Source organism: Drosophila ananassae, chromosome XR (genome assembly GCF_017639315.1).
Source record: "Drosophila ananassae strain 14024-0371.13 chromosome XR, ASM1763931v2, whole genome shotgun sequence".
In the NCBI taxonomy this organism is placed as follows: domain Eukaryota; kingdom Metazoa; phylum Arthropoda; class Insecta; order Diptera; family Drosophilidae; genus Drosophila; species Drosophila ananassae.
Genome location: NC_057932.1, coordinates 14,879,611 through 14,892,458, shown reverse-complemented (window position 1 = coordinate 14,892,458; position 12,848 = coordinate 14,879,611). Strand labels below are relative to the sequence as shown.

At 39.6% G+C, this 12,848-nt stretch overlaps 1 protein-coding gene across 4 annotated transcripts in view; it reads left to right on the top strand.

Annotated features, from left to right (window-relative positions):
- The window catches only part of LOC6505225 (ell-associated factor Eaf), an 89,657-nt gene that overhangs the window by 49,582 nt on the left and 27,227 nt on the right, over positions 1-12,848 (top strand). For 3 of the 4 annotated variants that reach the window (XM_014904838.3, XM_001965545.4, XR_006507756.1), the window contains exons 4-8: positions 5,677-5,973; positions 9,121-9,206; positions 9,671-10,000; positions 10,367-10,464; positions 11,924-12,063. In XM_014904838.3, coding sequence (XP_014760324.1) covers positions 5,677-5,973; positions 9,121-9,206; positions 9,671-10,000; positions 10,367-10,464; positions 11,924-12,063 — 951 coding nt within the window. Of the gene's footprint in view, positions 1-5,676; positions 5,974-9,120; positions 9,207-9,670; positions 10,001-10,366; positions 10,465-11,923; positions 12,064-12,848 lie in introns of those variants that run through there. The other variant, XM_032451966.2, reaches the window with a different exon arrangement.

Below are 12,848 nucleotides of genomic sequence, written 5' to 3'. Positions count from 1 at the left end.
CAATTAGATATTTGAAGTTTTATTAACTTGGCCCCAACTAGGGAAGCAAGTACCTGAACTACACTGCAAGAAATCTACTCCTCAATGGACATTGAAGTGCTTAACTTTAAACTGGAGTAGTGTGGACTTAAGTCACTTTTGTTTCCGGTATTTATGATTCCAGCAAATTGGACTTTTTGGAGGTAATGAGCTTAGCTCTTTGGGGCGGGTAGAAAAATGGAGAGAACAATAGGAGGGCAGTTACGAGGGGAGTATCATAAATTGTTAGTGAGTACTCGTATCTCTTAACTGGGTCTTTTGTTGCTCCTGGCAGCTAGTGGCTAGTGGCTCCTGCTGCCATGTTTTATTGCTAATTGCAACTTCAGGTTGCATTGTGGCTTCTTCGACAGTCCCGGCCAGTTCGGCAGTCTGCCAGTCTTTGGGGTTTTGGGGGATTTGTTTCCGTCCCCTTGGCAGCTTCATGTCTTGATGTTAGCGCCACGAAAAATAATAAAACTGATTTTATTTATGTGCTGTGCCAGACTAAAAATTGAAATTCAGCTAGGGAACACTGGGAGTCTACGATGGGGACGCCAAAAAAAGGATATATATATATTATATATATATCTATTCACATCGCGTGTCTGTCTGTAAAGCTGTGCTTAGTTATTGTTCCAAAAAATAGTCGGTACTGGCCATGTTCTGTGTATCCTTTTGAACGATAATGCTGTTCGGGCGCACAATTAATGGGGGGCACGTGAAAAAGTTTCTATAAATTATTATCGCCGGCTATTCAGGGGCCATGTGTATCTGTCAGATGCACACAACACATATTGCCACACTAACCACACGGATACAGATACAACGGCGAGATACAAATGCAGATACAGATACAGATACAGATACAAATACAGCTACTGTACTGGAAAAACCATCCATCACTTTTGTTGTCACTTAACAATAAAAGTTTAAGCTTTAATTAGAAAATAAAAACAGTGACATTGTTTGAGATAAAGTATCTATCTATCTGAATCATACCCGCATCTACATATTTATTATTCAATATTTAATCAAATGCCTTTTAAAATCGGACTAATCCATGCGTTTGTTGACATTTCCCTCTCTCCGAGAATCTATTTAATAAACTCATTAAAAGCTAAGGAGATATTCGAATGAATACTTTAATCAAAATCGAAAGAGGCCCTGAGGCCCATTCGAATTGAAATCGAATGAGGAATCATGTTTGGCTATTTACTCACTCAATTATGGACTGGCATTATATTTGTTCGACTTCAAAGCGATGGATGGTTATTTACATCTCACTGTACTCCATGCCATTAATTTATTCAATAGAAATCGTAATTGTAAAAGTTGTAGCTCCACTCTGCTACTCTGCTACTCTGCTACTCCAGCAATTAGTAAATCATGAGAAAATTATATGCTTTTGTGCGTAAGAGTTGTGTAATATATATGGTGCGGGAGGGACTCGGAAGGGGCAATGGGCTTTAAAGTCGTCGCCTCAGTTCTCCGACAGAGGCCCCAGTTGGCAGACGAAAATTTTAATGCAAACTGTAAATTATTATATACTTAGTTACGTCTTGCATCCCGACTGCAGATGCCGGGCTTTTCCATTTCCACTGCCCCTCCTCGGAGGGAGGCCACCTCCCACCCGAGAGGCAACTCTTTCAAGAGGCAGCTTTAGTCATTTCTGGGCTGCCTCCGCCAGACAATACAAAACTATAAATATTCACAATCGCTGGGCAAGTCACAGTCACAGTTGAAGGCACAGCTATAGTCACAGTTTTAGGTGCAGTTTTAATTATAGTTTTAGTTAAAGTTTTTATTATAGTTAGTCCTTAAGGGGAGGATAGGCTTGGAAATCTTTGTTGAGAAACTTAAAATATTTAAAAAGAGGCTCTGAAATATATATAGTTATTTAATTACTTTATTTTACAGTATTTACATTACTTACTTCACTAACTTAATTTTAAACTACCTGTGTTTATATTTTAATTTTTTAAAATAAGTTTTCTAAAGATCTTTCTTAAAATACTATTTTTTATTAGTATGTCATTTCTAAGCAAGAAAAAGTCTTCAACCATTATTTTTGCTTTAATTAAATAATTCTTCTTGCAATTTAATTATCTAATATTTATTAACTATAATAATATGAAGATAAAGAGAAGGTAATAAGAAGCTCGGCCATTTACTTTATGTAAGGGAAAGTCTTCAAAAAATATGTTTTTGAATGGGAGAAATTGTTGAAGTTCGCCCTTTACAAGTATTTTTTTAAATTCTATTTTATTATACTATATTTCAACAAATATTTTTATTGAATAAGCAAATTTTAAAAGTAGTATATTTATAAGTAAGAAAGTCTTCAACAATTATGTTTCTAAAACAGAAAATTCTTAAAGTCGGCCATTTACTTAATGGCTTCAATGTAAGGTTTCAAGGTTTAAGTTTCAGGTTTACACTAAAAAAACAATTTGTATTATTAAACAATGTTCTTAACAAATAATACAAATATATGATTATAAACTATTAACATTTAAATTCTTAATCCTTCCTTACTTATTTATATTTTTTAAAAAAATCTTTATTGATTTGTAAAAAAAAGGATCAGCATTTGAATTAAAAAATTATAAGTAAATAATACTTAAATAATAATTAAATATAAGTCATAAATAAATTCTTTATTCCTAGTTAATTTTTATATATTTTCCCTCTTTACTTTTTCTCTTAATAATAAATCCAAAAACCTTCATCAGAACCCCCTTCTTTGGCTTTCTCTCCCATAGAATTTTAACTCCAGCCATAAACACTAAGTAGAAATGATTTAATATTTAAGATTCTTGTCAGGCACTGTAAGCCAGTTCATTCGCAATTCATTCCCAGCAATGAAATATAATTTCTGTCTTTTTTAGTTGTTTTTTCCATTTTAGCCATTTTGTGTTGGGGGCGCTTCTTTTTCGTCGACTTGGGTGTCTCTGGCAGGGCTGGGAAAATGCAAAATTTATTGCTGTAAACTACAAAATACACACACAGTGAGTGGGTGGCAATTGGGGGGGTGTCCTGGAGCGGGGTGGGGGAGGGGCAGGGGCGTGGAAAATGTGTGTTAAGTCTATTGAGTGTATTAAAGCAAATAACTGCGTCGACGAATAAAATACATGCGGGAGGAATGCGCTCGGGAGAGGGCGGCTGTTGGGGGAGATGGGCGTGGCAAAAGATACTTTATACACAGACTCATCCTTTACATACACACACACACACTCGTAGCGAGTATCTGGCAGATGCATCGACTCCAACATATGCAAATATGAATATAAATGAACAGCGCGATGAAGTCTAAAATCCAGAGTCTTAGGAGGCTCTATGCAGTGAGAGAAAATAAGGGGACTAGTTATAAGCATAGTAAGTTAAGAATATTCCATAAAATCTTGTTTTAAAAGTAGCAGTCCTTCAACAAACATCCTTAAGTAAGTAAGAGCAAGAATGTGGCAAGTATCTAGTTTCCACTCGAACAAATTACTGAAATTGAAGATATTCGGAGGCTTAAATAAATACGCCCCCCCAATTATAAACAGTAGAGGAGCCTGGAAGGCTTATGTTTGTGGCGTATTTTCCACAGAATACTTTATGGTTAGTTAGTTCGACTTGCGGCTAGAACTGAAATTGACACAAGAGCCGAGAGACTCTCGACCGCAAAAGGCGAAAGGCGAAAGGCATCACAGATCAAATGAAATTTCATCGAATTATGGCTGCCGGATAGTTTGCCAGGCCAACCGCACACCGAAGTGGAGAAGGATGATATCCTTCTTAGTCCTTATTTCTTCCTCCAATCAATTATGACAATTTAACAAAATCTGGGCAAAAATGCCATTTTAATTAGAAGATGTGTTTGGAGTGCCAAGGTGTTGGCCTAAATCGCTTTATTAGAAGCCAATTCATTTAGAATTCGCATTTAATTTAATTTTAATTCATGTTTCAATTAATTGCTCCCACAAATACCTGCTTAAAATAGTTAACAAAAGAAGGAATATAACTGGAAACAGAAACGGAAGGAGAGAACGGATGTAAGCAGCTTTTGAGTAACGACAAAATGGATGCCACAAGGAGGTGGCATGCCAGGACTATGGAATGTATACTATATATGTGTTGGTAGAAAAAAAAAAAGGCAAAAAGGCAACTGGAAATGGAGTAACATCTGGCACTGTGTGCCCTGTGCACGATTACAAAAACATCAACACTTAATATGTTTATTAAATTTGTTGCTACATCATTAGGCACTAGCAGGCATGTAATGTGAGGCAAGCACTTCACATGTACCCATGTCTTTGTCAGTATTAGTGTCCCAGTGTATGAGTGTGTGTGTGTTTGTGCTCTACAACATACTCTACATACTTTGTACACTCCATGCCCTTTGGCCCCGCCTGGAATGTGCTAAGGTGACAGGAAACAGGACATTTTAAAAGAGAACTTCTAGAGAGAAAATTATATATTTTTTTTTTATTATTTTCTTTTATACTTTAGGCAAGTTTATCTTATTTAATTTAAACTCTATTTGAAAAAAAGGTAAACCCGCTAACCCCAAACGCTATACGCACAAGTATGATACCTTAATTAAAAAGAAAGTTTCTTAAAAGCCTTAATGTGTTTTATGTGTTTCGAGGAAACTTTTCGAGGCCACTTTTTCTTAAGTTTTCCTTTTCCATAAGAGTGTGTGGATGTTTTTTTGGAAGAGCTACAACAACTACTTACTTAAGATCTTACTTTTTTCATGTTTTTAATTCAAATTTTAAATGAGCCCTGATAGATAGGCTACACTTTTTGAGATATCCTTTTTTTTGTAACATTTTTTAATCTTGAGAGCATCTGTGGTTCGGGGAGAGTCCTAGAATTATGTTGTTTTTTTTATTTCCAAGCTTGTGCCAATGCCCTGGCACACACATACACACACACACACTCATTCCCTGACATGCCCATGTATTTGTGAAATGCTTTGGGGCTACTTTGCATGAGCTTAACTGTTGTTGTTTAGGCGCAGCTTCAGTTACAGTTACAGTTTCAGTTGCTGTTGCAGTTGCAGTTGCAGTTGTTGCACTGCCAGCTGCTCAAATAGAAAGAGACAGGGATAACCATAGAGAGCGAGAGAGAGAGAGAGAGAGAGGAATGGAGGCAAGTAGAAGCTTTAATAAACAAAATTTGCATTGCCTACTTTTTTGGGTGCGTTGCATTGGCGCAGAAATGCGAGGAAAAAGTTGAAAAATTCGTTTCATGAACTCGCAGAAGCAGTGAGAAAAATAAGATACATATTTAAGATACTTAATTTATTATTTTATTTAATTTAAAATTAAATTTTAAACGGGTTCTGGCATTAAGAATAATTTAAATTACAAAAAAAGTGGTTTAGATATAAATTATATCTCCCATAATTTTTTTCTCTGTGTATAACCTTTAACTACATACATCCTGCATCTTTTTATTTCTCTGCTTTTTTTTATATTTTGTCAAAAATGTGGGAAAATATGCGCATTATTTCAAAAATAAAAAAGAAAGCACACTCGCTGAATAAATTTTAATGCTCATGATTATTATTATCATAAGGGAGTCTGCATAAAACCAAAAATATAATGCACACACGTCCTTCGTACACCTTCTGTATATGAAACTCATTTGTTCCTTATTTCCTTGCAGTTTCTGCCGCCAGCGAGGACATCATCGTCGCAAACACTTCCTCCCAAATCCATGAGTCGAAGACGCCCGCCATCCGGCGGCAGGATATGGCCGAGGGAGAAGAGTCCTGGACGGAGCCACAGCGGTTGACCCTGGCGAGGCCGCCTCGGGCTGGCAGGAGCGAACGACAGGCGGAGGAGGATCAGGTGGACAGGTGCCGGCTGTTCGTCGAGGGGGATCCCACCAAGAACGAGCTATACAGCCCCGAGTATCCCAACCTGTATCCGAAGAACATCAACTGCACGCGAGTGATTGTGGGTGAGTCCTAGTATATCCTTTCTCATCCTAGGCCATTAATACATTTGATTGGGAAAAGGATCGTGCCGACAATTAGAGATAATTATCATTCATAGGCAGAACATGAGAGTTCCAACTAATTGCAGGTTGTATTCATTGCCGGGGATTATCTTCGGCTGTGCAATTAGGACGAAGGAGTATATCCTTCGCAGCTCCACAGCTCACAGACACAAAGACAAATACCAACTCCCTGATGGAAGCCAATTGGCAGTTGGGTATTTGGGCTTAAGAGGACATGTTCCCAAAAGGGGATGTCTAATAAAGATTTAATCTTTTAAGATTTGTGGAAATATTTAATGACTTTTCAGTTGGTTGGGTTTTTATAGTTTAATATATATAATGATTGGCATATTGTGTATTTTTTTTTGAAGGGAAGATATTTAGGAGTAATTACCCCCCTTGTGACTAAGCCACTGGATACTGGTTGAGTGAAGTGCAGGCCTCGTAAAAGTTTATATGGCAAGCACTTGGCGACGGGGCGAGCTACTGCAAATAATTGCAAAGTCTCTGGCAAAGTCTTGGGCTTCCACTGCTGTTGACATTACCAGATGTCAGTCAGTCAGTGAGTCAGTGAGTCATTGGGAGTGGGTAGAAGGAGGATGCCCCAACAGTCCCAACAACCCAGTGAACCGAAGGCATTAGATGGCGCTGATGCGTAAGATTCTCCACACAGATTCCACATGGCAGGGCCGTTTTGTGTGGCCCATTTAAAAGCGTTAGCGCGCGTTGACTCCCCATTTTCTTACCACTTGCCAGGACACAGGACACAGGACTTGGATCTGACTGAGAACCTAAAACCCCAAGACCCAATACGAATTGGATGAATGCCTGAAGGAAAATGGTGGCGGAGCAGCTGGAGGGCATGAGAAGTTGTCATCATATTTGAGCTGCACTCGCTTCACTGCCTCAGAAACTGTGGAAACTCAAAGTCAACTTCTTCCTGCTTATCGGATCGGTTAGGACTAGGACTTGGGTGCAGGGGGAGGGGGATAACTGGGACAAATCATTTGTCAGTTAAGACAAAATAATGTCACTGCAAAAGTCAAGAGCTGACAGATAAAACCTGAAAGCGAATGATTGACTTTCCATAAGCACGCATCAGCGGTCCCAGTATCTGTATCTACAAATATGTCAGCATATGCTAACCAGCAACCATCTCCCTAGTCCTTAGTCCTTGGTCCTCCTATCCCCAACCCATCTGCTTATTTGCATATCAATGTGTGCTCACATCCATGTGAGTTTGGGGGGATGGAGGACCCTGCTAATGTTGGCCTAAGCGAGCCAGCTGAGCTTCGACTTTGGGTTTGGTGCGTCCTTATTTTTTTTTTTATTCCTAACTTCCCGCTGAGCAAACAAAACTGGCAAAGGGAATTGCGACCATAAAAGTGGAGTGAAGTGGAGTGGAGTCCCCAAATACAGAAGCCACCTCCGCGGGGGCTGGGCACAAAATCAAGGGAGAGAAGATGCTTTTTTAAGAGCCACTGTGACCTCTACAAGAAACATGTTATAAAACAATTTCCGCTTTTGCTTAATATTTGTACAAGAATTAGCCAGAAATGGTTGAAAAATTATTGACTTTATTGAGATTCTGGGTCTAAACAGGTTTGAAGAAACAGTTCTTAGACCTAATTTGATAAGAGGAGCAAGCAAAAAGTAGTCACTCTCAACAAACAAGACTTTAAAGCCTTAAAAAAGCAATAAAATTGCAATAAATTCCCCTCTTTAGCCTCTAGCCACCCTGGCGTATACGCAACATCATCAAAGAATAACAAAACTTGCTCTGAAAACTGCTTACAAATCCCATAATCAAAGTCAGCTAATTGGAAATCTGAAACTCAAAGCAATTATGGGCCCTTAGTTACCTTCCCAACTCGATTCTGGGCCAACAAAAAATGCGACAAATGCAGTTCAATTTGCAATTTTGTGAAAGAAGAAGCCCTCTGCTGCCGAACTCGGACTTCAAAAGGACATCAAATGGCAGCTTTGTGGGTTGTCTGGATTTGTAATTAGGTTTTTACTTTCAGAGGGGGGGGGGGGACTGCAATTGCAATTTGCATTCGGGGGTGAGGTTATTACCACCTCCACCTATCCAGGGGTTGTCTTTTTTCTTGTAATTCGATAATCTCGAGTGGGTAGTGGGTAGTGGGTCCTAGGGTAGTAGTCCTTATAGTCCTTGGGATCAGATTTGCTTTTTCAAGGCCAATCAAAGCGAAATTCCACTCTGATTTGGTCTCAGCTTTCATTACTTGTCCATCTCCATTATATTATGGCTTTGTATGAGTGTCAGAATGGGTGTGTGCTAGTGTGTGTTAGTGTGTGTGTGGCCACAAAGGTTCCATTTCAGCCCAGAGTGGGCGGAACAAAGTGTGTGTGCTTCAAGTGCCAGTGCCAGCCCATTGCCATTGATTCATGCCAAGGATTCGTTACCTGAATATGTATGACCCACAATGTGAGTGTGAATGACTAAATGAATGAATGAATGAATGAATGAGTGGGTGAATGAATGAATGAATGAATGAATGAACGTGGCTGGGTGTGTCCAGCATCTTGATGCCGTTGCGGTTCTTTTTATTCAGCCACTAAATGAGTCCCCAGATGCTTTCATTTCGGTCTTAGATGCGAGATACGCCGAGAAAGCATATCCTTGTCCATGATTGGCTCGTCCTTGGTCCTTTTTTCTTGGTCCTTCTCTCCCTTCTCCATGCCCCCAAAGTTTATTTTTATTTTGTGCCAAAAAGGTTCTGGCACTGAGGATATAGACACTCCATAGTGTTAATAATAGATACGTAGATTCCAAATATTTTTATTAGACCATTCGGGTGGGGAATTATAGAGCCATAGAGCTGTTTTTATGACAACTGGGAGGATATTACACTTAATGTGTTTTTAAATGGTTGGATTACTGTTTTAGTTATTTAACTAAGAGTTATTAGAGTTATTAGAGTCTCTCACTTACTTGGCTCCTAGTCCTAGTCCACTAGTCTTGGCCCGAAAGGTGAACTCTTAACAAGTCTCCTGACTCGAAGTCACTGCCAGTATAAATATATACATTTCATTATAGTTTTTTATACTTTTTATTGTGTAGTAACGTGTTGCATCTAATTACAGCGCCAAAGGGCCAAGTCATACGCCTGGACTTTCGCAACTCCTTCAATATCGAGGCCAAGGAGGAGTGCAAATTTGATTTCCTCGAAGTAAGTAAAGGGCAACTTGCTAGCAAAATACAAAATACCTAAAACAAAGAATAAAAAAAAATGGTGCCAGGGCAGAGCATAAAAAACAAGCAACTTTGTTGCAAAAAAAGTGAAGAGAAAAAATGCCGAAGCGAAACAAAAACTTGCTTAGTTTCTACGGGCTGGTCTTGGCTTGGAAAGTTTTCGATTTGTTTCCTTTACGACTTTTCCTTGTTAACTGGGGCCTCTGAGCTCTGGCTCTGGCCAAGTCTGGGCCGTTTTTTTGGCCGCCCGAAAAATTGCAAGTTTTAATTGAATGTTGTCTCTGCAGCCGGAACTCGTAAGCCTGATTTGAATGCCGGGCCCGCAAAGCCCTGCCAACGCGGTTTAGGCCAAGGCAAAGTGCCAGTCTTGGCCATGCTCGGCTTAAGCCATCTTCACACCGAAAGAAAAACTACTAATACTATTTTAAATATCCATTTCAGATACGAGATGGTCAGTATGGTTTCTCAACGTCATTGGGAAAATTCTGTGGCACTGATTTCCCGCCGGAAATCACCTCCAAGGAGCGCTATTTGTGGCTGCACTTTCACTCCGATGAGACCATCGAGTACACGGGCTTCAGTGCCGTCTATGAGTTTCTGGACAGGAATCGGGATGCCCCCAGTACGGATCTCAACTGCACCATCGAGCGGGATGGTTACGAGGGATTTGTAAACTCCACGGATGTTCCGGCGGAGATCCGAGAGCAGGTGATCCGGAATAAGGTCCCTTTGGACTGCATTTGGCGTATTCAAGTCAGGGAGAACTGGAAGGTGGGTTTCGGAAAGGAGTTTATAAGGACATGTTCTGGTTTTCCATTTCACAAACAATTTCGATAACAAAAGAGGATTGAAACTTGGATAGATTCCAGGGGAATTCATATTCACTTTGGGAAAATGAAACCCAGAACACCCCAGACAATAAATATTCATATTTAAATGGGAGTCTATAAAACCAAGTTCCGGTTTTCATTTTTACAAAGTGATTAAAGTCATTCCGATAAGAAAATAAAGGTTTGAAACTTGGCTAGATATCCGGGGAATTCATTTTATGGATACTCCTTGTGTGAAAATGAAAACCGGAACACCCCAGACTCATATATACTCTTATTTAAAAGATTTATTATATTTTTTTTGTAGATTTTCATCAAGTTCCTGGAATTTAAGCTGAGCAAACCCAATGATTGTGAGACAAATTTTTTGGACTTTTTCCCCGAACAGACCGTCATGCCTTTGAGGTGAGCTTTTATAGTTTCCAATACAGGGAGTGTATTTTTGTAGAAGGAGTTTTGCAACACTGACAGATTGCAGCCACCGTGGCGTATACGCAATGCCACAAACCAATTTCCGCATCTCAGAGATCAAAGCCAAGTTGGTCCCAAAAGTCCGGGGCCAAGACAAAATTTCAATTTATTACCAAAAAGGCCAAAAAGTAAATTGTACTCCACCGGAAGCGGTGTCGCCTTTGACTTGCCAGGACCTCTCCACTCCACTCTCTAGCACTCTGTCTCTGGAACTCTTGTTTGTGAAATGAATTTTGTCATCTACCGGTTAACTGAGTGACTGACTGACAAAGTGACAAAGTGACAGTTGGACGGAATGATAGAAGGACGAAAACCAAAAGGACCAAAGGACAGTGAGTGAAAAAGTGAGTGCGGCATCTTCGACACGCATTTGACATCCGCTTTTAACGCGCCAATACATTTCCACTTGTTGCTGGCTTTTGCTGTTCAGGACAACACTCAAACTGATTGACTGGTGTTGTTACACAGAGAGAAAAAGGATGATTTAAACTACATATTAATCTATATATAATCGCTAGAAAAAATTCAGCATTCAAAGGGCAAAATAATAACTAATTCTATTTGTTTTTTTCAACAAGTACCGGGTATCAATAAAGGCTTAATTCCCGACATCAATAATCCTTCATAATCTCCTTTATTTCTCTACCAAAAGAAATTATAATTGAACCAAAATGACTAAAATTAACAATCAATTTTAAAAGAAAATAAAAAATTACTCCATCAGGCTTAACATTTTTTTGCGGTGTCCTTTGTTGCTTTGGGAAAATGTTAAATGGAAAGTCCTGGTCCTGGTCCTGGTCCTGGTCCCGTTCTGTCTTTTTTGTTCTTTCTGATTTGATGGCTTTGTTGGTGTTGTAGCTTTCATTTAAATTCATTTTTCGTAACAATTTATCGCACACGACGGGTGGTGGGGTGGTAGCCCGTCACACATACACAGCAGGTCCTGCAGGATTCCCCCACATGACATGTACATATATTTTTTTTCGGGAGAGGCGGCATTAAACGCGCTGAAAGAAGCCAAAGCAGATCGGCAGACAGGCCAAATAAACATAAATACAATATTCAGTGAATGTCATCATTTAAGCCATTTTATAAATTATTTATTTATCGATTATGTGCTGCCTGGCATCAAGGATATATGGCCGAAAATTGTACACGATTTAAGGTGTAATTTTTTTTAGAGAAATTCTGTTCTTTTTGCCTTCAAAAAGATTAAACTTTAAGCCCTTAAGTTAGTTTGTTTTTTTATGAAAAGATAGATAAACTGGCAGGTCTATAAATAAAAATATTTTTATTGATTTATAATTTCCTCGCCGTCGGCGGCCAAATGGCGATTGAATCAGCACTAATCTTTTCGCTTCCTTTTCCAATAAATTTCATTTTTATTTTCCAGAGTCAAGAACTTTTGCGGGTCGGCTGGTGAGAGTATTACGGCGGAATCGAATATTCTACATTTGCGATTCTATGCAGATCCCAACGCGATTAACTCAACATTCGGGATTCTGTATACGGCGTTCCGGGATAAAGGAGCAGGTGAGTTTTGAAAAAAGAAATCCAAATCCTAAAAACCAACCAAACCAAATCCAAGTCAAGGACTCTCCTTTGATGACTTAGCTAGATGGCTGGCTGGCTGGCAAATCCCTGGAATTGGCCGACAAATGGCCAAAAAGGCGAAAAAGTACAAAGGCAGGAGCAATCCGGGTGCTAAGCTTGGCCCAAATCTCCAGTTTCGACCCTCTTGGTTTTGGCCATTTTGGGCTATGGCTATGGCTTCTCTAACCGAACTATCACAGCCACCCTATCCTCTATCTTGTCTGGGTGTCTCTCTGGTTGTTTTTCTCCTCCCAAGGAGTAAGAGGAGGTCCTGGCTGGCGGTGATTGCCGCCAGTCGACAGTTGCCAGTTGCCAGTTGCCAGTGGCAAAGGCTAAGCACTCTTTTGTCATTCAACGATTGCCCTTTGTCCTTTTTGCCGGCGAGAGCATTGTTTACATTTAGGCTGCTGCCAGGACATTCTCGCAAAAAGGCAGAGATCCTTGAGCGGTGGCTTCTACTCCATCTAGTTGCCGGCATCGGCAATTATTGTTGTTGGTCGAGCGATTTATGTCGGAGATTACGAAGCCGCACAGTGGCAAGTCCATAAATTCTAGGCCCTCTCAACTGATTGAAACTTGAACTCAAATTGAAAGTATCCAGGTCCAGGTACCACTGAGAACAATTCCCATGACTTACAAGACATAAAAGTCATCATTAAGCTTTGAAATAAATTTCCAATAAAATTGTCAAATTCCACTGTGCGATTTACAGATTTGATTGCCAT